Source organism: Podarcis bocagei, assembly GCF_964188305.1.
Source record: "Podarcis bocagei genome assembly, chromosome: 8".
Taxonomy (NCBI): domain Eukaryota; kingdom Metazoa; phylum Chordata; class Lepidosauria; order Squamata; family Lacertidae; genus Podarcis; species Podarcis bocagei.
The window spans coordinates 62,425,812-62,451,477 of NC_138133.1; the positions used below are offsets into that span (position 1 = coordinate 62,425,812).

At 41.4% G+C, this 25,666-nt stretch overlaps 1 protein-coding gene and 1 long non-coding RNA gene across 2 annotated transcripts in view; one reads left to right on the forward strand and one right to left on the reverse strand.

Moving 5' to 3' along the window:
* The window catches only part of LOC308593159, a 350,716-nt gene that overhangs the window by 52,308 nt on the left and 272,742 nt on the right, over positions 1-25,666 (forward strand). The gene's annotated exons all lie outside the window — the stretch shown is intronic.
* On the reverse strand, positions 2,023-15,433 carry LOC308593591 (uncharacterized protein; the record flags this gene model as incomplete). The annotated part of the gene is made up of 8 exons (XM_081206050.1): positions 15,353-15,433; positions 14,119-14,233; positions 12,685-12,852; positions 10,839-10,993; positions 10,221-10,383; positions 8,569-8,727; positions 7,247-7,414; positions 2,023-2,190 (listed from the first exon to the last, which is right to left on the reverse strand). The coding sequence occupies exons 3-8, from the start codon at positions 12,772-12,774 to the stop codon at positions 2,023-2,025; spliced, it is 903 nt and encodes a 300-aa protein (XP_081062176.1). The 5' UTR covers positions 12,775-12,852; positions 14,119-14,233; positions 15,353-15,433.

The following is a 25,666-nucleotide window of genomic DNA, read 5'->3' on the forward strand; positions in this document are numbered from 1 at the left end:
AGCTCTTGCGTTTTACTTTTAAAAAACTGAATACATCTTCTTCTCGTTCTAGACTGAAATGAGTAATGTGTAATTCTGGTGGGGTCCAAAGTAGAAAATAGTGGGCAAAGATAATAAGAATGGGAAGTATTTTAAACGTTAAGTAAATGTTCTGCTCTGTGAATATGTAAGTTATAGTATAAAGATTCTTCCTCCCCATTTATTCCCCTTAAAATAGTTTACAATTGGTAGATCTATATATATATAAAAAGATATATATATATCTATATATATCCAAAATCCACCTAAATCTGCTTTATTAGCGCATACTACTCACTTAATGCTTAAACTGGACCTGGCTTTACATTCTTAATGTATTTTACTTATTCTCTTGAAACCGAATCTCCTTTTGCTACTTAAATCATTTATGTATATCTGGTAAATTATGACCAAATTTGTTGTTAGATTGCATACAGTAAATTGAAATATACACTTGGTACACTACAGAATTGTTGTGCTTTTTGTTCGGGTTATATTTTTTGGACAAAATTTTACAGTAGACATATTTAAACTTATGTTGGCCTCAGATTAATTATTTGGATCTTTGGTCAAGTCTTTTACTAGCGTGTCTCAAAATGTTGTCTTATGTTTTTGCTTGTTTCAAAATACACTGTCTCTTTAACATTGTCAAGATCATTTTATTGGAATAAGCATCCAAAACCTAAGTATCTCAGACCTCTATGCTAGAATCTATAATTCTCTTGGTCAAGTGAAATGTTAATCAAAAAGTCATTTAGAATATGTCTGATCATTTGACTTCTGAAAAAGGTTTTCTTACTACTTTTATAAACCAGTGCAGCAGTTCTCCTCACACTTTTTGTTTTGAAGTCAGTTTTAATTTTTAAATTGCTTTCTGGAAAGTGATTATACATTTAGAGTAAGGTACAAATCCTCCAAATACTTTTGGCTGTGAACATGTATAGACATCTTGGTTTAACAATAGACAAGCTAAACACCTTTCAGTCATGTATGTCATTAGCACTTTTTGTTAGAGAAGTTTGTGTATCCTGAAATTCTATGCGTGTGCTTAAAACATAACCTAATGGCCACTTTTTCTAAAATTTCTATGCTCTTGTACATGGTGTTACACTCAAGTCTTGTATTTCTTTGTCCATGATTATAAGCCATTTGAAGAAAAATTCTGATGGCCACCAAATGGTGGGTACATATATACAATTCTTGTTTGTGCTGTTGAAAGATCCTGTGTAGAATATAGTCTAGAACTAGCATTGCTAAAGGGTGCCATCCATGCTTCCTTCCCCTCAGTGCAGTTATATGTTAGCACATGCCACATAACCAAAGGCCTGGTTAAAACTAACCCTCTGCAGCTTCTCTAGAAAATGAAAGAATTTGATTCAGCGCATAGATTAATTCCATTGAGTACCCTGACGAAATCTACCCTCTCCAGAGTCATTTGAAATTTGCAGAAGAGTTAGTGTACCAAGAGCTGCAACTCCCCTTTACCCCATTTTACATGTTTTCCAGGAACTATTATGTGAAGACAACTTGGATATATAACTTTTTGCTTTCTCCCTCTAGAGCAGGGTGTCATTAATTTATCAACTGCTGTCACTTTGTCTAAGGCAATTCATTGTGGAATCATAATCTGGATGAAGGGGGTTTCTAATTTTACAATGGTAATGGAAGTTCTTACTGCCAATAAGGATACAATGCAGATTCCATTTGTTCACTTAGGACTAATGAATTCATAAAACATTTCCTGTCCACTTGTTGAATGTTGGTCACTGAATAACCCAAAGGGCTTTAAAAAAATACCTTGATGCCATTCTCTGATTAGCTGAGGATATGCTAATGACTACTTTCTTTTTAGACTGCGACTGAGGTCTATTTTTATTCATATCTGAATATTATCTTTGTAAGAATATGGCCTAAACAAAATTTATCAAGTGGCACAACATGCAGCTTTTCAATTTGAGCAAATCTTCTACAAATATGAGTTAAAGTAATGACTGCTTCCCAGAGTTAGCTCATTGATGCTCTGTTTGCTGTTAATATATTGGAGAATTCTTTCCATTTTTCTTTCTGCAGAATAGATGCCGTATCGACTTGAGATTGCAAACTGTTGAGGTCACAGGACAAGCTGTTAACATGGCTGTGCAGAAAACTGAATTCCTTTTCCTTTTCAGCAATCTGGATAATGGGAAAAGACATGTTAATTTTGAAACAGCAATAAAACTGCTCAAAAATCAGTCTTCATCTTTGACTACTGACTGCATATATAAATATGTATAAAATGGTTGATGAGCATTTGACTCACTGAAAAGTTTGCTTTTGCAAAAACAAGAACAACAACATGCAGTAGTTCTAGCCCATAAGGTGGTGGGGGGGGATGTTTACAGTCTTGCACTACACAATCATCTATATTGAGTGGTCAGTCCAAATGTAGTTCTTCCTAAAGCATTCCGGGTAAGTAATTGGTGGTTCTACATAAGACACATGCCTTCTTCTCCACTAAGTATCTTGTCACTTACTACAATGTGGCACCTTAAACACAACACCAATTTGTGGCATACAATGTATCTGAAGAAGATTGCTCTCGCCTTTGAAAACTTACGCTACAATAAATGTGTTCCTTTTTAAAACACTACCAGAGTTGTTGCTGACCAACATAGTTTTAACTCTGGAATTTATTGCCATTGTTGTAGTTACGGACTTCAGATTTTCTTTTGGGGTGGAAGAGAACTTGCCAACAATGGAGTTAGTAATTTGGACATATCTCCAAAGAACTTTTAGCCTCCCAACAACTTTGTGACATAAGGGTGTGAACCAGGGGGGAAAGAGACTTGTGTCAGACTTCTCATATTGAGCAGAATTGTAGAGTTGGAAAGGACAATGAGGCACTTGTCTAGTCCAATCCCCTGCAGTGCAGAAATCTTTGCCCAATGTGGGGCTAGAAGCCATCACCCTGGTGTTAAGGGTCTCATGCTCTACGGTGTAATGACATAGGTCTGGATTCCTTGCAAACGAGGCCAGTAAGACTAATCTAGGGAAAATGAGCCTTAACAGTCACTTCACAAAGGTAAATCTCTATTCTTTATCAGGGAATGCTGAATTCTGTGACTATAAGTTATGCCAATTAAATTTTATCTGGATTTTCCTAATCATGGGGAGTGGAAAAGTTAGGTACAGCACTGATGTTGATACCTCTGACACCTGGATGTCCTGTTGATTATCTGGCTTCTGAGTTTTAACCAAGTGTTGCTTACATTCTTCAAAACTGGTTCAGTTTGCAGGTCCATGTAATGCAGCATTGTTTCCCATAGTGGTGTACCAGATACCTTTGGGAAGCCCGCAGCATAATATCATTTTTATGGTAGATAGGTAGCCGTGTTGGTCTGCCATAGTCAAAATAAAAAAATTCCTTCCAGTAGCACCTTAAAGACCAACTAAGTTAGTTCTTGGTATGAGCTTTCGTGTGCATGCACACTTCTTCAGATACACTGATGGACTTCCATTTCATGCGGCTCAATGTGGTGCCTCCCATGGTTCCAGTAGTAGATAGGTAGCCGTGTTGGTCTGCCATAGTCAAAATAAAAAAATTCCTTCCTGTGTATCTGAAGAAGTGTGCATGCACACGAAAGCTCATACCAAGAACTAACTTAGTTGGTCTTTAAGGTGCTACTGGAAGGAATTTTTTTATTTTGATCATTTTTATGATTTACTATATGTACCGCTCCCAGTGGTTTGACTTCACCCCCAAAGGTGCACTCCTCCATTGTCTCCCAAGACATACTGATGCCAACAACTAGATATATTGGGCACTTTTGACAGTTAAGTGTCTCAGGGCAACTTACAGAATATTACAACTAAATAAAAAAGCAATAAAACAAGTCCTAAAGTGCTTATGCAAGGTATATATAAAAAGAATAAATACCATCCAACCCACTTAAAAGGATCAGCCATAAAAGGATGAGCCACAATGTTACCTGCTAAATTAATGGCCAAAGGCCTGGCTAAATAATAATGTTTTTGCCTGGTGGCTTTAAAGTAGACAGCCATGTTGCCTGGGAGAGTATTCCAGAAGTGGGAAGCCACCATTGGAATGGCCACTTCTGTGACAGGAAGGCTTCTCCCAAGTCTTTCCCAATATCTGGTACTGAGTGGCATCCTTTCTGTGGAACCTCCAGGCTCAAAGAACCATCATGACTAAGTGGCTATTATAAACTTGATGTGATTCCTTGACAAACCATTTTGGGGCCAGAGAGATATATGAATAGATGGCCACATTTTGCATGTTTTCTGTTGAACAGCCATTTGAGGGGTGTTGGGCTTTCTCTGAGTAAGGAAATACATACGCCTTTGTCTCCACTAAAGATAGTGAAGGGGAGCTAAAACTTTTGTGAGAGCTGAGAGAGTTCTGCAAATAACAGGTTCTCTCAGTTGCCATTGATAGGGGGATCGAAACCTGTAAGTAGAAATGAAGTAAGACAGCTCCTTCGAAAACAGACTTCTCCTACTCAATATGCTGATATATTGGAGTTTAGTTCAAGGGAGAAGGTGCAGTTCCCATTAGGGTTGTAAGGGACAGAGTGTGCTGTGGCAGTGCAGGAATGGCAAGTCCTACAACTCTACTGCCTCCACTTTCATCCTCTCTCCCAGCCTTGATAACTAGTGGCTCAACCGCAGTCCCTCTGGCCTTAAGATGCTGCTGGTGCATGCCAGGTTGGCCAATGGAAAGGTGATAAACCAACTGTAACGTAATCCTGGAAGAATTTGCCAAACCTATGGTTAACTGATCTGGTGGGATGAAGTGATCAGTGTAAAATCTCATCGATGTGGTCAGGTGCAGCTGAGAGCGGGGGAGTCAGAGTGGCTTTGGCCTGTGACAGTATGGGTAAACCTTTTGCTCCTCCAGGTGTCCCATCAGCGCTAGCAAACAGCCAACAGGCAGTGATAATGGAAGTTTTTGTTCAGCAACATCTGGAAGGCCACAGGTTGCCCACATCCGTGGGATAGCTGTCGGTAGAGCCATGAGACTTGTCATTTCAGGGTTGTTGGTTCAAGCCCCCTGTTGGGAAAAAAGATTTGGTCCTGTCCAACTCTACAGTTCTATGATTCTTTCGGGTCCATAGGATTCCACTACCCTTGTCAGATGCCCTGTGCCAACAGTCAGTTTTGAACCTGGGATTGGGAGCCCTAGATAGGATGGGGATTTTCTTGGCGTACTGTCCATGCTACTATCGAGTTTTCCTGCCCAAACTGATGGGCATGGTCTTTGAGGTGGTGGTGGTGAGGACTTCCAAGGCTTTAGTCTTGGGACTTGGAACATACATGCTGAGGCTGCCTTGTCCTGTATGGCATAAGATGAATACCACACACCTCTCAATATATAGACCAGCGCATGCATCGGGACATGAACTGAACTTTTATCTTCTGTACTGGTTTAGGGGACAATTATGGGAGGAGCTAGAAACGGCTCAGTAGTCACAGATTATCTGAACATTTGACCTATTAGGCACTCCTAGCCCTTGCAGGGATTTAGATGGGTTTCCTGCAGTTTAGCTGGTAGTTCTACTGAGGCCTGACCTCTGGGAATGGTGAGGTGACCCAGGTCATCAACAATCACTCCTAAGTATATTCACCCAAATTGTAGTGGCGCCTTGTTCTGAGCAGCTGAGGGATATGAAGCAATTGGGTTGACAACTAGAGCACAGGTGGCAAAAAATAAAAAGAGTGATTAAGCTCAGGTAAGAAACTTACTCTGTGATGGTGGCAAAGATATCTTACTTCCTGGCCACCAGGAAAGCCAGCAGAGGTTTTTCTGAGGGGGTGAGAAGCCTGCTTTCTAGGCTTGTGGCATCAGCTAGAACCAGCAAAAGGCCAGCTGTGACCAATTGGCATAACATTTGGTAGGCAAGATCACTTGCTTTCATTCTGACTTGGATGCCATACTTTTGATAGAGAAGGAGTTAAAGTGGTTGGAGCCCTTTCAGTACAGCGCGTCCCCATCCCCCTATTTTTAAATAGGTCCCCAAAACCTGCATTTAATTGATGCTGGTTTTATATGGCTAAAGTAAGTTGTCCTGGCAAGTGCACAAATACAAATGCAGCGCTTTAATAGCAGCAGCAAGCCGTGACTTGGCAAGTTCTTCTCTTGCTCCTTTGCTTGCACACAGTCTCACAATTTGGTAAATGTCCTCCAAAGTGAATAAATTACAGCAGCTTCCTAACAAGCACTCACACCTGGAGGTTGTTACATTATCAGTAGGCTGGGAGAATCCTTGATAAAGTCACATGTCAGCTCCTTGCCTCTCCTCCACAATGAGATCGTTTTTGTCCTTTTATTTTCCACTTCCACCAAAGGTTCACTTACATTTTGCAACTGTAAGTATAAATTACATTAATATCCTATGGCTTTTTAAATGTGTGGGGGCGGTGGTTATTGGTTTGTTTTTGTTTTATGTATTCCACCCTGGGATCTTCAGATGAAGGGCAGTATACAAATTTAATATATAAAAACGATGATGATGTTGGCAAATTCTATACTCAAAGCAAGGAGAGCTCTCACATGTCTCGTCTGCCTGCTAGTTTTATATTCCACACTTCAGTTTTAACTCTCACCTATATTTTTATTTAGAATGTACCTAATGCTGATATATAGCACTGTTTCACATGGGTGTAGCCAAGTGGGGGGGGGCAAGGAGCAGCTGCCCCCCATCAAGTAAAACAATAGAAATAACTAACTGACAAATCATGTTGGTTCTGTCCCCCCAACAAAAGTCTCGGGCCCCCCTACGCCCATGCTGTTTTATATTTTTATTTTGTAAATTGCTTTGAAAAGTTTGGTACCTTCTTTAAAGGTGGCATACAAATGTGGATTTTTTAAAGGGACATAATAGATGCTCTCCCTGCCCCTGATATAATGCAGTTGCCAGTTCCCTGGCAAAAAAAGCAGTTAGGTGGGAGATTTTGTCAGGAGTGCAGCAGAGAAAGGGTTATTAAACACTCTGTGATGCACCACAGTCTCAATTCTGATTCTGCACCCCCCCCCCCGGCCAGCTGCTAGGAAATACAATCACACGCCTCACAAAATGGTCTCAGTTGTGGCCTGAGGTCAATGGCCATTCCCATATTTTGTGCCAGTGCATGTGTTGCATGAAGAATTAGATGGAGGTGGAAGCTCACTTGTACTGGGAGTGCAGGCTAAAAAATAAACACTGTTTGAGAAGTGCACAGATAAACTTACCTCTTTATGCAAGTGAGCAATGTGCTCTACCAAATGAGTCTTTTCTCTTTGCAGCTTGGAATTTTCCAGTTGAACTTTGCCACGTCTCTTTTCTAAATCTATTAGCTGCGACTGAAGCAGCTGCCCATTCTGATCCATAGATTTCCTTTCTTGCTGGAGGTGAAGTACCTATTTACCAATGGCTTCTATTAGCATTGATTAATGTCTAGGCATTGCTGTAATTTTAATTCCCCCTGCCCTGATAACTCACTGTAGCATCACAGGCTTCCTGTGCATGGGATTAAGCAAGTGTGTTTAGAAGAGAGCTGGGGCTACTGCTATAATGCCAACCTTTTACTAAGCAATGGGGTGTTCTTTCAGGCTATTGTAACATTAGGACAGTTGCTTTTCTCTTAGGGTTGTACTCAACTAAGTTTTACTTGGAGTAGATCCATGGAAACCAATGAACCTAAGTCATAACCATTAATTTCAATGAGTCTACTCTGAGTAGGGTTAACAGCGGATACAATCTTTAGTTTTGGAATATACAGCCCATTTAACTATGTAACCATTACTTAGTATGTAGAACCAATGAGCTGACCAGATACTCAGTTGCTCTAGAGGGATAAGTGCATGTGGTCTGAAGCACTGTTTTCATGCATCTCCCCTTCTCCTTAAATTACCTTTATGTAGTTAATGCAGGAAACATGCTAGGCACTGTTTGGAAATTAAGATGATGTTTTACAACCTAAAGCACACCTTCTGTGATGAGGCATTTTGGGCCACTTGCCTCTTGGTAGAAATCTGCATAGGATTTCAAGAACCAGGTTCCTTACCCAGCAAGGCACAAGCAGGTGTTGGCAATCTATAGTCAGTCACCAGATTTACTAGTGCACAGCGCTCTCTAGTAAGACTGCATCATCACCATCACTGTGAGATTTCTTGCCTGTCCTTCACCAGAGAGTCCCAGGCGGGGTTACAACAATTTAGAAAAACAGTTTTAAAAACTGTGGCAGTAAGCCGGTGACTGTGTAGATACACAAAATTATATTTAAAAAGAGCAAAGTGGCCCTTTGGGATAAAAGGGAAATGACTGGTGCTGGATTCATTGCAAATTTTGTGTCAGATCAACACCATGAGCACGAAGTTTGATCCCTGGACAATATTTGGACAAATATTGTTCTAAATTGCTGGATCCAACACAATTCTATTTGGAAAGTTGCTGTTATATCGATAGTCAGGTCCTTTCTTTTCACCTTCAAAAATGTGTGAAGTGCTCTAATTGCAGCAAGCTTTATATTCTACCAATGCAGTTGACTTAAAATATATATGAGTGCAGAGACCTGCTCCTGGACCTTGGAAACTCTCTGTCTTTCGTTCTGTAGTTGTGTCTTCAAGTAGGTAAGCTCCCTCTCTAATTGCCATTCTCTGTCTCTCCCTGATGCTAGCTCAAACGCTCTTCTTGAATGGGAGGTGCTCTCATCCTCTCTCAGCTGTTTCTCCTATAGCATTGATATGAGTTAAGAGTGTACATTAGCCAAAACAGTCATTCAGGTAATAAACGAGGGACATGGTACACATCCTTTTGCCTGCTATTTCTCTCCCACCTTACAGGATTGCTTCGGTAAACATGTCACATTCTTGTTCCTTTTCCTAGCCTCAAAGACCTACTGATTCCTTAAAGCTAAGAGTGCGCCGCATCACACTGGTGAATATAGAACAGCTCCATGGGCAGAGTGCAGAAATAGCTTTCCTTATAGTCTAACCCTGGGGTGGGGAGTCTGTGCCCCTCCAGATCTGTGACTACAACTCCCATCTGGCTGTTGGCCATGCTGCCTAGGACTGTTGGGCGTTAAGGGTTCAACGACATCTGGAGGACTATAGGTGCCTGCCAGGGTGCCAGTCTAAAGGAGCTGCAAGCTCTTAAAGGCTAGAGTGCCACCCATGCAGGGGCTTAATGCTTTATAGTAATGCCACAGGGGCTCCATTTTGCCATCTCCTGTGAGAAGGGGGAAGAGCATGCTGTATACAAAACAGATGCAGTTTGCTGTTGTTCAGTTCAGGGCAATTGTTAACCTCTCAGCGGCAAATTGCATGCCTGTGTAAATTGGTACAATCTGAAGATATATGGGACATATCATTTTGGGTGTTTTGTGCTGTAGTTGCATGTTATGGGAGAAGTCCCATGCTATCTGCTTTTAGCACTTACCATTCTGGGCATACTTATGCCCTGTCTTTGGGAGTTGCAATAGGTTCTCTGGTTTTGCAGTATAAACTCATTGATCTGTTGATATAGAGACTTTGCATTCAAGAGGACTACAGCCATGCAACTGCTTTGTATATGACCAGCTTTGTCCTGTTTTCTGACATTTTCTCTGCTGCTGTGCAAGCAAGTTATCTGCTTCACTGCCATTGCAGAAGCATTGATTAGTTGCCAGGTCATGCTCTAGCCAACTTGTTGAAATATTTCTTTGCTATGAGAGAGAGCACAGAGTTCTGCTGCTACTTCCAGCTACTTGGCCATAATAAGATGTATACCAGGCACCCCCAACCTTCAGCCCTCCAGATGTTTTGGACTATAATTCACATAATCCCTGACCACTGGTCCTGTTAGCTAGGGATCATGGGAATTGTAGGCCAAAACATCTGGAGGGCTGCAGGTTGGGGATGCCTGATGTATAGTAAGGGAAAGCTGCTACAATGCCAATCTTGGGCCATGGCAGAAATCCAGGTATAGGCTGCACTGGCCATGGGACTTGTACATCATGTTCAATGAGCTACTGCCTTGTTCTGGTTGTTTAGCTTCTGTAGTGAATGCATTCTAGCAAAACTATTCACATCTATTTTATTTGTTTTTGATCTGTGCCTTCCCCACCCAACCATAAACAACAACATAAAAAGCTAATATTGAAAATCTTGTTAGCTTTTCAAATCTTTTTCTAGATAGAAATTGAAGACCAAGAACTAACACATTGGATACTAGAAAAATACTTACTCTGCTCAGCTGCCTAGTCACTTTCAGCACTTGAGCTTGTAAGAGGCCATTTTCCCTTGTCAGATGCCCACAATCTTCTGACATCTTGTCACGTAAATATTTGTCCTCATCAGCTGAAAGCTCTTTTTCCTTGAGGACTTGCCTTAATTTTTCACTCTCCTCACTAAATACACATAATTATAAATATTGGTTCATATGGGGTATTCTCAATACAATATATTTTTAAAAATTATATATGACAATCTTATAATGCCCTTGCTGAAGACAAATCTGGGGAGTTGTATGGCCATTTCGTGCACACCAGAACTGTAAGTGAAGTCTGCTTGTGCTAAACAAAAATTGCTAGCCATTCATAGCTGTAGATTATTACGAATTTTAGGGAAAATCCCACCCTTCAGTTTAGTAGTAGATCTTCAGCATCTAGTCCTCCGATATATTAGCCAAAAGTTCTAATGGTTCACCATCTCAAGCACATTGGTAAATCCTGCAAAGATGAACCACTCTTTAATAAGTTGTACAGCACGTTTTCATACACAAGTCATTGGTCACCCAAGTGAGAATTGCAGAGGCTCAATAGTTATGAAAATATTAAAAGACAGGGAGTTGTTGTCTGCCTACCTAAGTTCTTTTGCAATGTGCTGCTGTATGGACTGGGAGCCGATAAGTAATTTCTCCTCTAGTTGATGAAGTAATGCCTGCAGCTGTAGGCATTCTGATCTGCTTTCTGTGAGTTTTTGTTCTGTAGCTTGGTGCTGCTGAATCTGCAGCTGAAGCTGAATAAAGCAGACTGTGAAAGCAAACGCTGAACATTCTCTGCCCCCACCATGTTTTATTACTCTGATCATTAGAATTAATTACTACTTCTAGTGAGAAAAAGGTTCAAATACAGAAGGGTTTTCTAAGTGATCTGTTTATAGTACAATAAATTCACAGTTGCTACCCACTGGTTACACAGCGTTGAGATGACTTCTTCCAAGCAACACGCTGGTAACTGGGATATTGCATTTTCCTAGCACTGGATTTGTTTATTTTGTGCCTTGAAGGTAAAGGTAAAGGGACCCCTGACCATTAGGTCCAGTCATGACCGACTCTGGGGTTGCGGCGCTCATCTCGCTTTATTGGCCGAGGGAGCCAGCATACAGCTTCTGGGTCATGTGGCCAGCATGACTAAGCCGCTTCTGGCGAATCAGAGCAGCGCACAGAAATGCTGTTTACCTTCCCACTGGAGCGGTACCTATTTATCTACTTGCACTTTGACATACTTTCGAACTGCTAGGTTGGGCAGGAGCTGGGACCTAGCAATGGGAGCTCACCCCGTCACGGGGATTCGAACCGCCAACCTTCTGAATGGCAAGTCCTAGGCTCAGTGGTTTAACCCACAGCGCCACCCGTGTCCCCCATCTTGTGCCTTGGGAGCATGCAATTCTTCATTAGCTTCCTGCTGGAGTGACAGGTAACAACTTGTAGCCTTGGATGTGGTTGCACATCTCTCCCTCCACACCAAAAGTCTCCTCCAGTGGGTGGATGAGCAGAAGTTGAGCTGCATCTTGACCTGCATTAGCAACATACTTGAAAAGCTCTTTGCTTATGGGGATTTAGTGCACCTATTGACTAGTTGATGTGATGTGCCATTATAGTGATGGCACATAGGTATGTCCCCTCTATGCTTGCAGTAATTTTGAGCTCTTGGAATAAAAATAATGAGGATGCAGCTCTTCTGCTACATTAATGCCAGTGCTCATCTGGCATTAATTTAGCGCTTTTGTTATGTGCAAGCTAAAAAGGTATATGAAAAAGCCCTTGAAGTGAATATGGCTTTCAGAATACGGTTTGAGTGAGATCCAGCAATAGTACAAACAGGGGCCTGCTGGCATGACAACAGGGCTTCGGCTTGCTCTCCCCACCCCCCAGCACACCCACAAAACCTGCCCCAAAGGGCTGGAGGACTCTCTGAAGCAGAATTGGGGGGGGGGACATAGGGGACTGCAGTGAGGAGGAGAGAAACTGATGTCCCAGTTGACGGACATCACTGGACGCCACTTTGCGTTGGAGTTTGTGGTAAAGAAAACAGGATGTGTTCAGGGGTGTCACTTGATTTAGCTGGGTCCAGTGTTTTATCTCTTGATCATTCAGATGAGGATGAGGAGTTTGGACTTGATATCCTGCCTTTCACTCCCCTTAAGGTGTCTCAAAGCAGCTAACAATCTCCTTTCCCTTCCTCCCCCCCAACAAACACTCTGGGAGGTGAGTGAGGCTGAGAGACTTCAGAGAGTAGTGTGACTAGCCCAAGGTCACCCAGCAGCTGCATGTGGAGGAGCGGGGAAGCGAACCCAGTTCACCAGACTATGAGTCCACCCCTCTTAACCACTACACTATGCTGGCTTAACAGCTTAATGTGGCAGCAATTCCTCATATCCAGAACATTTATGAAAGATGGGTTTATTATGAAGTTAGAATAGCTCACCTGAGATTCCAAAAGATGGGCCTCGTGCTCTTTTGCCTTCACTGAATTTGCAGTGAGCTGTATGTTTCTCTGAATTTTTATGTGAAACATTCTGAGTGGAGATGTCAGCCAGTTGCTTCAGCTTTGTAGCATCCTCTATTAAGGCCATCTTTTCTTTAGCATTTGCATCTGCAGGAAATTATCAGGTTCACTCCAGCATTTAAAATCTTTACTATCTTCCCATAAACTTCAGTTTCTTTTTGCAGATAACTTTTCAGGTGATGTATGTTTTAAAAGACATCCAGATATTCCTAAGGTAGTTTTTCTAAGAACCATGCTCAGCGGGGTATGTCCCATTTTGCCACTTGAGGTGAAACAGGAAGTGCCCCCTTGCCTTGCCACTGCTGCCACCACCTATCTCCTCCTGCTACTGCCACCGCTTGCTCTGCCACTGCAGCACACCCTGTCACAGGCAAATACAGGCAATATTGCACTGATTTTGGCCTCTAGTGGAAATGGACAGGGCAGGGCACCAACAGGTGTTCCATCTAGGGGTTTTCTGCCACCTGAGGCAGCAGTCTCACTCTGCCTAATGGCTAGGCTGGCTCTGACCATACTAAACAGGAAACATGTCCCTTTGAGCTAAGGGGGGCTTATTTCCAAATAAAGGATGCTTATGATTGGGCTGCGAGATACTCTGATGTACAGCCCAATCCACAGCTTGGCATATAATGTCAGAACAAGCAGTATTTCAGGTTATGGCAGCTGAAGAAGCCCAGCAAGAAGTTTACAGCCTGATAACAAGGAAGCCATATACAAGTTATGCCTATTCCTACATGCAAAACCTTAAATATTTGTGTAAGCTTTCAATATCCCTAGTTCTTGAAAGAGAGCTAGGAAGATTTAAGCCAGGACTGTAAGTCAGTGTTGGGTCATGTATCAGTTTCGTTGTGAAAAAGTGTTGAGGGCAGGGGTAAATTTTGCAAGGGGGCCATATTCTAGAAACTCATTCTGGAGTGAAGTTACCAGTGAAAGAGGCAGACATTTGTGCCTTGATCCAGCGCAGGTTGCATGGGGAAAGGGTAGTGCCACACTGTGTTGGAAAGCAATGCATCATCTGCACTCAAGATGTGTACAGGAAGCCTGCAACTTGCACACATTTAACTTGTGCACATACTGTTTTACATGCTTGGCAACTTAAAAATAAAAATAAAAATGGAAAGGGAGCAGGCATCCAGCAAATAAGACTTTGTCCATTCCACCTGCCATTTTACCTAATGGATAGTGCTTAAGGTGGATGAACTGAAGATGTATCCATCATTTGGTATAGTTGGATGTTAGCCTCTTCCATTAGAGAAGTATCCTAGCTGTATACAAAAGCCAAGCTAGCATCAGTTCATTATTTATGAATGTATCTTGTTTGTAAGAACTACTCTTGGAACATTTCATTATTACCCGATAGTATTTGAAGTCGTCTGTATATTGCACGGATTTCAGCTTCAACTATTTTGGCGCTGTTTTCCTTCTGTACAGTTTCTATTTGGGCTGTGTTTATTGCAGTCTCTAGTTCCTTTAAAATATATGCTGTAGGTTAGCATCATGCAAAAACAAATGTGGAAGACAAATGTTGAAGCCAAATAACAAAAATATATAGTTAAGATATTACAATATCATTTGGGGATCCACAATGAATCTACAAATGTGCATATAATCTAGAGCGCTAGATGCAAAGATTCAGCTCTGCCTTTAATACATTTGTTGTGCTTGTGACTTCCAATCCAGCATATGCATTGCTCTGTCTGGACTGAGGTAATGAGGCTGGAGGTATTTATGTATTTTTAATGAATTTTTATGCACAGTGGTGCTCTGAAAGACTGAGATTGCATGTCAGTGGACAAATGGTACATGTTCAAAGTAGTTCAAAGAGCATACTGACTGCACTGAAACTTGCACTGCATCTAATCCGTAAGTGAACTTTTAAGTTTCAGTTATGTGATTTCTGATTGTCTCTCTGTCTAGTCAATATCTACTTGTTTTAAATACTGGTAGAAGTATTCTGCATTTTATTCCTAAGAGCCAGCTATGCTGCCTTGCCAAAGTGAAAATGGCTAGGAGCATTTAGAAGGTTTGACTGGAAGATGGGTTATGTTGAGACTGCTAGTTTTATTTTTAATAGGGTATTTGGTCCATAACGGGAGGTTTTAAGCTTACATCTAACACCTCTGTACTGTATGCTATTAGTGTACAGTTAATACCTATTCCTAAGTGACGTTTCCTATATAAATGCAGTGACTATGCAACTGTGAGAACAAATTTCTGTGAAACAAATGTGAGCCTGACCATGCATCAAAACCAATTACTCTTTGTAGTAAAATGGACTGAAAAAGACACTGATTCAAAGAACCATGTATGCATGCATGAAGTGCTTCTGTACATGCACAGAGACTTCCCATATCATTCTACTTCCAGCTGGGCAGCACCTCATGCCTTCCTAGATCTCACACTGGAAGGGTCTACATAAAGTGGCTTTCTGGAGGACACAGGGACCTTCTGTAGGAAGGGTGTTTCTGTTAAAGCTGTCCAGGCCTGTAGATTAGCTCCTTGAGTCCCAATGACAGTTGACCGATTACAAATTAACAGTTGTTTACAAATAGAATTCATCCAAAGGCAAGAAAACTTTGGGAGTTACCTTTATTTTTTGCAGCATTTTTTCAGCTTCTCTGGTAACTTGGGGTTGGACGCTTGTAGCCTTTTTAGCCCTCTCCCTAGTTTACGATAGATAATTAAGGAGCATTTGTTTGAGATGTTGGAAGGTCAGTTCATATGTTTTGGAAATACCATTCACATTAACAATCCCGCGCTGTATGCAAATTTGCTATCGGTTTGAGATACCCTCTAATAATTTCTGCAGTGCTAATGAATGCACCCCTCCCCCACAACAGAAAATAGCTGCTTTCCAATTCAGATTTTAAGAAATTTGAGGAGGGTAGCTGGGGAATGGGTACAATCCTAAAGTAAGCTGCACTGAGCCCAATGGGAGAGTTAAACATATCTCCCACTCTAATCACTCACATAAATGTCTTGCTATTTGCCTAGTTTACTTAACAGGTATTAAAAGTTACATATAACCCTTAGCGAAAGGAGAGTTGGGTATCGTGAAATAGATGTTAGTCATGACATGTGGCCTTGAATAAGTCAACAAAGAGTGACTCATGGGTGTCCTGACTGGTAAAAGCAGGAAACTGCTTTTGTGCCTCAACTAGCATAATTGACATATTTGTGTTAGAAGCCTTTCCTGGCTGGTGCCTACTTTAGCAGGTACATAAAGTGTTAGCCTCAGAATAGCAGACACACATATAAAGGAGTATAGAAGACATAACTACTGACAATAACACTTCATGCATATGGTGCACTGGTATATTCCAGGCCTGTTCTGTGCCTAGTTTCCACTAGAGGAGGGGTTCCCAAATGGTGGTCTGTGAGCTTCATTCAGCTGGTCCACAGTATGTGGTAGTGGTGCCCTCCCTGTGAAACACCTTTCTCTTCAGATGTCAAGGAAGTAAACAACTATCTGACTTTTAGAAGACAACTGAATGCAGCCCTGTATCACGAAGTTTTCAATGTTTGATGTAAGTTCTGATATGTGCTGTGAGCCGCCCAGAGTGGCTGGGGAAACCCAGCCAGATGTGCAGGGGTAAAAATAATAAAATTATTATTATGTCTGCATTTAAAAACAGTACATATTTTAAATCGTATTTTAGTGCTTCTTTTATACTGCATTTTGCTGCATTACAGTTTGAATTCAAATTATAAAACAATAAAAGAGCTACAATTTTCAAAGGGGGTCACTCAGAGGAGAAGATGGTGAAATGCAAACAGGGGACACAGAAAGGGCTGAACTCCTCAATGCCTTCTTTGCCTCAGTCTTCTCCGATAAGGAAAACAATGCCCAACCTGAAGAATTTGGAGCAAATGATTCAGCAAAGGAAACACAGCCCAGAATAACTAAGGAGATAGTAGAAGAATACTTGGCCAGTTTAGATGTATTCAAGTCTCCAGGGCCAGATGAACTGCATCCAAGAGTATTAAAAGAACTGGCAGATGTGATCTCAGAACCACTGGCAGTCATCTTTGAGAATTCCTGGAGAACAGGCGAAGTCCCGGCAGACTGGAGGAGGGCAAATGTTGTCCCTATTTTCAAAAAGGGGAAAAGAGAGGACCCAAATAATTACCGCCCAGTCAGTCTGACATCAATACCAGGGAAGATTCTGGAGCAGATCATTAAGCAAACAGTCTGTGCGCACCTAGAAAGGAATGCTGTGATCACCAATAGTCAGCATGGATTTCTGAAAAATAAGTCATGTCAGACTAACCTGATCTCGTTTTTTGACAGAATTACAAGCCTGGTAGATGAAGGGAACGCAGTGGATGTAGCCTACCTTGATTTCAGCAAGGCATTTGACAAGGTGCCCCATGATATTCTTGTAAAGAAACTGGTAAAATGTGGTCTTGACTATGCTACCACTCAGTGGATTTGTAACTGGATGACTGACCGAACCCAAAGAGTGCTCATCAATGGTTCCTCTTCATCCTGGAGAAGAGTGACTAGTGGGGTGCCACAGGGTTCTGTCTTGGGCCCGGTCTTATTCAACATCTTTATCAACGACTTGGATGATGGACTCAAGGGCATCCTGATCAAATTTGCAGATGACACCAAACTGGGAGGGGTGGCTAACACCCCAGAGGACAGGATCACACTTCAAAACGACCTTGACAGATTAGAGAACTGGGCAAAAACAAACAAGATGAATTTTAACAGGGAGAAATGTAAAGTATTGCACTTGGGCAAAAAAAATGAGAGGCACAAATACAAGATGGGTGACACCTGGCTTGAGAGCAGTACATGTGAAAAGGATCTAGGAGTCTTGGTTGACCACAAACTTGACATGAGCCAACAGTGTGACGCGGCAGCTAAAAAAGCCAATGCAATTCTGGGCCTCATCAATAGGAGTATAGCATCTAGATCAAGGGAAATAATAGTGCCACTGTATTCTGCTCTGGTCAGACCTCACCTGGAGTACTGTGTCCAGTTCTGGGCACCACAGTTCAAGAAGGACACTGACAAACTGGAACGTGTCCAGAGGAGGGCAACCAAAATGGTCAAAGGCCTGGAAACGATGCCTTATGAGGAACGGCTAAGGGAGCTGGGCATGTTTAGCCTGGAGAAGAGGAGGTTAAGGGGTGATATGATAGCCATGTTCAAATATATAAAAGGATGTCACAAAGAGGAGGGAGAAAGGTTGTTTTCTGCTGCTCCAGAGAAGCGGACACGGAGCAATGGATCCAAACTACAAGAAAGAAGATTCCACCTAAACATTAGGAAGAACTTCCTGACAGTAAGAGCTGTTCGACAGTGGAATTTGCTGCCAAGGAGTGTGGTGGAGTCTCCTACTTTGGAGGTCTTTAAGCAGAGGCTTGACAACCATATGTCAGGAGTGCTCTGATGGTGTTTCCTGCTTGGCAGGGGGTTGGACTCGATGGCCCTTGTGGTCTCTTCCAACTCTAGGATTCTATGATTCTATGATTCTATGATTCTATGAATGGCCAATTCCTTTTCCCAGGGAGCTCTGGAAACTGTAGTTCTGTGAGGGGAACAGGGTTTTCCTAACTACTCTCAGCACCCTTCACAAGCTACAGTTCCCAGGAATGTGGCATGCTGCTGCTTTGCAGATGGCACTTGAGAGGTGTGCAAATTTCCAGTCATTCTTTTATTAGGATAATGAAAAAGGTTCCCTGTAGGATAAAGTTAAACATAAAGGAACTGCCTTCTCTCTCCTTTCATGGCTTTCCAGTAGCACTGAAAATAATTCTGGCAGATACATTGTGGCCTGTTCCTGAATAGGCAGACAGAAACCTGACTTCAAGCTGTCAGTATAAAGAACATAAAAGGAATGCAGTACTTTGCCCCTCAAAGGATGGCCTTCCATATTCCTGAGGTAAAGTAGAGATGAAAGACTAAGCTCTGGTTGCCAGAGATTTAATATGCTGCCAGCTAAGCTTACAGCTAAATTTCTTGTCTGAGATAAACTGATGTTAAGAGAAAGGGTTTCACAGTCTCTGTGAAGCCAAAAGCACACACAGCTGCTCGCAATTTGCCTCTCACAGAGGGAAAAGTCTGTTACTACAGTCATCCCTGCATATGTTTTTGGATGCATTCCCTTATGGGATCAAGGGCCCAAAAGCAGGGTACATTTCACATGCATCATCAAATTGTGGTAGGCATTACTCCACCCTCTGGTAATACGCTTTTAAATATGGTAAATGCCACCATTTACTGCTTGTGGCATTAACCATATTTAAAAGAGTATGTGAAATAACACTTTTAAATTTACCAAGGGTTATTTGAAATGTGGATATTTATTTTGAATAATTTAGGCTGGAAACCTGTGCCAACTTACCTGGAACTCAGAGGGACTTACTTCTGAGTAGACATGTATAGGATTGCAGTGTCATAGAATTGTAGAGTTGGAAAGGACTCTGAGAATCATAGTTGGGCTTTTCCCTGCACACACATCCAGAGTGAATTTGATTTAAATCAAATCAATTCAAAGCACGATTCAAATAACTAGTCAGTAAGACTTGATTTAAATCTTTTTTTTACAGAAAGACTCATTCTTGCTGGTATAACCTTAATATTTACAACTAGATGAAGGTTTCATTTTTGGAATAATAAATTTTCAGAGTAGTTTTTTACACTTATATCAAAAGCTACTGATTTGGTTATACTATTAGAAATACATAGACAGATAATTATGAAATTATTGTTTAATAAGTTAACTGCTTATATTTGGACAACTTTTCTGTTGTTCTTTATTGGAAGGAGAAAAATGATCATTTCCTTAATAACAATTTAAATGATTTATTTCACTAAAACGACGTTATAGCATATGTATCCATGTTTGTTAACTGATTTGGTTAAACAATTAAAAAAAAACACCTTAGACTGAATTTTAGCACACATGAAAAACTTGAAACAAATCCTTATTTCCTGATGAATAGCCTTTGGACTATAATGTAACTTAAATAGAAATCTATCTTTAGAAAGATTTTCCCTTCAAAAGCATTTTATTTTTAAAATCTGATTTAAGGCTTCGTGAGGTCCGGCGACACCCGAGTAGGAGGCAGCTGAGTCGCTGCTGAGTCGCCCCGTGTTTTCTACCTTGTCAGCCTGGGCTCCGGCAACAAGATGAGTATTGGCGGCTTGGATCAGAATGAGGAGTTCTACCAGCAACTGTGGCTGCAGGAGCTGTACGGCAAGAAGAACGAGGAAGGCAGTAAGGACCCTTTCACATACATGGACCCAGCAGATGGGACGCAGTATGAGTGGGATTGTGACAAGAAGGCCTGGTTCCCAAAGGTTACTGAAGATTTCCTGGCAACATATCATGCTAACTACGGCTTTCCCACTGAAAGTTCAGATAATTCACCTGTATCTCTTGCAAACACTGAATCTAAAACTCCTGCAAACTCAAAGACTACCAAGGTCCAGCAGCCAACAGATCCAAAAGCATCTCAGGCAACAGATCTTCAACAAAAAGGAAAGAGAATAAAACCTGACGCAGGATGGTTTCATGTTGAAGAACAGAGAAACACGAATGTCTATGTGACAGGTTTACCACCAGACATTACAAAAGATGAGTTTGTGCAGGTTATGTCAAAATGTGGTATTGTTATGCGTGATCCGCAAACGGAGGAGCCTAAAATTAAACTTTACAAAGACAAAGAAGGAAATCTCAAAGGAGATGGGCTCTGCTGCTACTTAAAGAGAGAATCTGTTGAACTAGCATTACAACTTTTGGATGAAAATGAAATTAGAGGCTGCAAATTGCATGTGGAAGTTGCACACTTTCAACTGAAGGGGGAGTACGATGCCAGCAGGAAGAAGAAGAAATGCAAAGACTACAAGAAGAAGCTGTCTCAACAACAAAAACTGCTGGATTGGAGACCGGAGAAGAAAGATGGCAGCGTTCGAATGCGGCACGAGCGTGTTATCATTATCAGGAACATGTTCCACCCAAGCGATTTTGAGGAAGAACCTTTAGTGCTGAATGAGATAAGAGAAGATCTTCGGACAGAATGTGAAAAGTTTGGACAAGTAAAGAAAGTCATTCTATTTGATAGGCACCCAGATGGTGTTGCTTCTGTGTCATTTAAAGAAGCAGAAGAAGGAGATGTCTGCAAACAGGCACTCGATGGGCGATGGTTTGGTGGACGTCAGCTCTCTGTGGAGACCTGGGATGGTGTAACAGATTACCAGGTTGAGGAGACTTCAAGAGAAAGGGAAGAGAGACTGAAGGGTTGGCAGACGTTTTTAGGTGATCCAAATACAGAAATGCCGAAAACAGCATCTGACGCAGATTCTTCAGAAACTGGTGTCCAGCTTCCAGAAGGCGTTCAGCCATCTAAAGATAACATTGCATCTGAGGGTGGCCCAAAGGGTGAAGCAGCTGAGAGAGGAGATAATGGCAAGGGTACAAATGAAGATGTCACAGCATCCACAGACAGCAGCGTTGCAGGCAGTGACGAGGAAGCGGAGACATCTTTAACTCATTTGTAAAAGCATCTATGTAGGGTAACCTCTAAATCTCAGTTATCCTGTGCTTCAAAGTAACTGCAGGCAGCATTCAAATGAATATGTATGCATTACCCTATTGAGATACCAGCTTGTTTCTGAGGTGTTTCATTAAAAGCAACATTTAATGATCATCTTTAAAAACATATGTTCATATCTGCTGCTGTCCAAGCTGTGTGTATGTGTCCATAAGTTGCCAAGAGCCTGCTGAACTGAGCAGCTGTCTTACATTATATCTTTGCTTGTCAGTGTTCGAAGTCCGTAAGTGTAAGCAGGTATAAACATGCGGTTCCTATTAACTGCACAATGACCTTTAGAATTAGAGGTATGAATGCTTATAATTTTTAGCTCCCAATTTTCTAAATGCCCCAAACTTTGGGTGTTCCAGTACTTATTTGGATGAGCTGGCTTTCCTGATACTACACACATTTAAAATAACAGATCACTGAGAATACATTACAGTATTGGCACCCTGTACATGTAGCTGGGGAGTGGAAAAAATAATTATCACCTGCAATTAATAAAGATAAATGTTCTGAAAGTGCTCTCCTTGGATGCAAAGTTTTAGATGACTGAAGATCCCCATTCATTTTAATTCATTTTAAATCCTGATGAGATTAGATGACAAATAGGAAAAGTGTGTAAATAAGACTAACTCTGATCTCTGTTTTTAAGTTTTTGATGATGACTTCATATTGGAAACAAAGTAAGAGCTTATGTGGTGGAAATGTGATTTTATTTTTCATATTATTGTGTTCAAATGTAGTTTGGTTTCAGGCATTTGTCAAGGGTGATGAGCATATGGAGCCTGTTCTTTTTGTATTCTTGGTTTGACTACAGGAGACTACAAATGAAATTGTTTTGAGATTCCCTCTCAAAATTGTTGCTCAGATTTTTAAAGGCAGGCATTTGTTTACAGATACAGCCATTCAGAACCAGCACACATTTGTCTTTAGGTTTTAAACGTACCTGCCTTTCCAAATGTTGAATATAAAATTATTTTCCAGTATCATTTTTAACAAGATCTATCAAATCAACTGCACTAAAAACCACCAAACCATTACTATTTTTAAGCTCAGTTCAGACATAATGAGAAACCATGAACTTCCATGATGAGAATGAGCAGCAGTGGGCATCTTCCTCTTAATATTTTATATTTGGGAATATGGGATTGTGTTTAAAAAAATTAAAGAGAGAGAGAGATTAAATTTGCATCACACTCAAAAAAATCCAATTTAGATCAAAAAAGATTTAAATCAAAAAGATCTGATTTTTTATTTTTAAAAATTTATTTGATTTTTATCCACCCTGCACACATCTCATTCAAAAGTAGTCAAAGCCTAAAAATGGAAGGATGGAGGCTCAAGCTTTCCTCAAAGGTATTACTTCAGTGGTGTCCAAACTTTCTACAAAAGGGCCAGATTTGATGACGTGAAGGGCCGTCAGGGCCGACCAAAGGGCCTTTTTTTAGGATTGAAGTTGTTGCGCTTTTTTAGGATTTTACCCCAAAGTTGTTGAGGGTTTTTTAGGATTTTACCTCAGGAAATAAACTGCCTCAGCGGCCGGATTGAACCTACTGGCGGGCCGGATTAGGCCCCCAGAACGGACTTCGGACATGCCTGTATTACTTAAAAACCCCATGTCCAAATTTCAGCAGTCCAAGGCACTCTTCCGTATTGCCACTTTACAACATCCACGATGAGGGATCTTGAATTCTCATCTGATTCTGAGCCCTATTCAGCTTTCTTTTCATTTCCTGATTACTAGATTTCAGAGGAGAGCATGCTTTCTGGAGTGGCTCTATATCAGGCTTCCTCAACCTTGGCCCTCCAGATGTTTTTGGCCTACAACTCCCATGATCCCTAGCTAGCAGGACCAGTGGTCAGGGATGATGGGAATTGTAGTCTCAAAACATCTGGAGGGCCGAGGTTGAGGAAGCCTGCTCTATATAATATTGGGGCTGAACCAAAGAGCTTTGCTGCTTGAGGTGGGAAATCCAAGCAGACCACCTTTCCACAATCCCACATACCACGTGAGTCACAATCCAGCAGGAAGTTGTCTTTTCCATTCCTCTCACAACCAATAGACACCATGGCCATTCATACACAGGAATGGGTGGACCAATGGTATGACTTGGTCCAAGACAGCTTGCAATGTTCCTAACTCTACCTAGCTGAAGCCGCTGCCTCTCCAAATGTACGACAAAAATCGTGTTCAGGTTACAGCAAGAAAAACTGCAAATTTGTATACTGTCCTATTAATAGAAGATATGACACATGTTTCCTAAATAAAGGAACATGCAAATATTTTTGAACAAGTAAGAAAACAAAAAGGCTTACTGATGTATAAATAAAACCAATGAATGACAGTTTTCCAAAACAAGAAAAACTGGGATTCACAATATTCCAGTTTCCTAAATATTGTTTGTGGGGTGAGTGTGTGTAAACAGTTCAGAGTTTTCATAGCTACTTCTACTAAAACAGTATTACTTCAAAGGATATAGATATGACGTCTCACATTCCAGTAAGCAGACTTGTTTTTGCAAATTCTTTATGTACTCTGCTTCAATCGCGCCCAGAGAGTCCATTGTGCTGGTGGTGGTGGGGGAGGGGGTGTAAAGGTGAAACAAAGCATACTTTGAAACAGCACAGGTAAGAAAAAAAACAATGGGTGGTATCATCCCATCAGTGCAAGAATTTCCATTTGAGTAATGAGACTCCTCCCCTCCCATGCTCCTCAAATCTGGTCCAGAGGTTTAAGGGAACCCCCAGAACAGATTTAGGGGGCACACAGGACAGCACATTTTTAACATACAAAGGGGGGGGGGAGTTCCTCCCTAGTCCTCCTGAATTCCCCCTCTTTCCAGTTATGCCTTCTCAGTTCTGCTTGGCCCTGGCTTACATCTGGACAAAACAAAATGCAGATTTCAATTCTGTTTGCGTTCTCCTCTAGACTCTGTGATTTAGGATTTGTCCCCCAGTTTTAAGCAAATCCTGTGTCTGTGTAGCCCGTATGGCATAAATGGGCCTGTTACTTTAAGGAGATTCAAGCATTCAAGCTCTTGGGTACGGACTTGGGTGGGAGGAGGGGAGGCTGGGCATTGGCTTTGAAGACCTGGTAAGGCAAATCGGAATCATTCTTCAGTGAAGTACCGTATTTTTCGCTCTATAACACGCACCCGACCATAACACGCACATAGTTTTTAGAGGAGGAAAATCTGTAGGCATGCCACCCATAGGCATTCCCTCCATAACACGCACAGACATTTCCCTTTACTTTTTAGGAGGAAAAAAGTGAGTGTTATGGTGCAAAAAATACGGTAATTGTTTCCCTGCATAATCTTATACTGGATTACATACAGACAAATATGACAGCACAGACAGTTACAGCACAGCTAGTTAAAGCATAGCTAAACATAGCTCTGAATAGGATCGGTCCAGCCTATTATGATCCCTGGCCTGCTGTTGTCCACTTTTTTTCCAACCAGGGACAGGAGACAACGTCAGCCTGTTCCAAAGATTTATGTGAAGCAGGAATTTTGGAGTACTTGATACTCTTAGTTAGATTTTAAATGCAAAGTTTCTTTACGTTGCAATAATTCACTATTAAAGTACATGCTTCATGGCATTTATTTAAATGAAGATTCAGAATCCCCTTCTGTGTTATTCTATAGTGTCCATGCTGAGAGCCAGCATGGTGTAGTGGTTAAGAGCGATAGACTCGTAATCTGGGGAACCGGGTTCGCGTCTCCGCTCCTCCACATGCAGCTGCTGGGTGACCTTGGGCTAGTCACACTTCTCTGAAGTCTCTCAGCCTCACTCACCTCAGAGTGTTTGTTGTGGGGAAGGAAGGGAAAGGAGAATGTTAGCCGCTTTGAGACTCCTTAAAGGAAGTGAAAGGCGGGATATCAAATCCAAACTCCTCCTCCTCCTCCTCCTCCTCCTCCTCCTCCTCCTCCTCTTCCTCCTCTTCCTTTGGAGTTGATTCCTGCCAGTGAAAATTCATTTTATAAAGGCTTGAAATTGGGGGAATGCAGAGGGAGTCCCAGTGTACAAGCAGAAGTCCTTGTGCTGACAGGAGGCTTCCTTTAGATGCAACCCACTTTTTATTAATTTTTACACCTTCTGCAATCTTAGGAGTTTTGTAAAAGCTTCCAAATCAATTTATATTGCCTTTCGTCCCCCAGCTCCCAGTGTCACATTAAAAAATGGCAAGCCAAATGTCAAAGGTGTTGTTGTTGTTGTTGTTGTTGTTGTTGTTAAAATTTGTATGCCACTCTTGCATTATTGTTGAAAAATAAACTTACTTCTAGGAAGAAAGGTAACAAAATTCAAGGTGGGTTTTTTTAAAATAAAAAAAATTGAAGCCAAT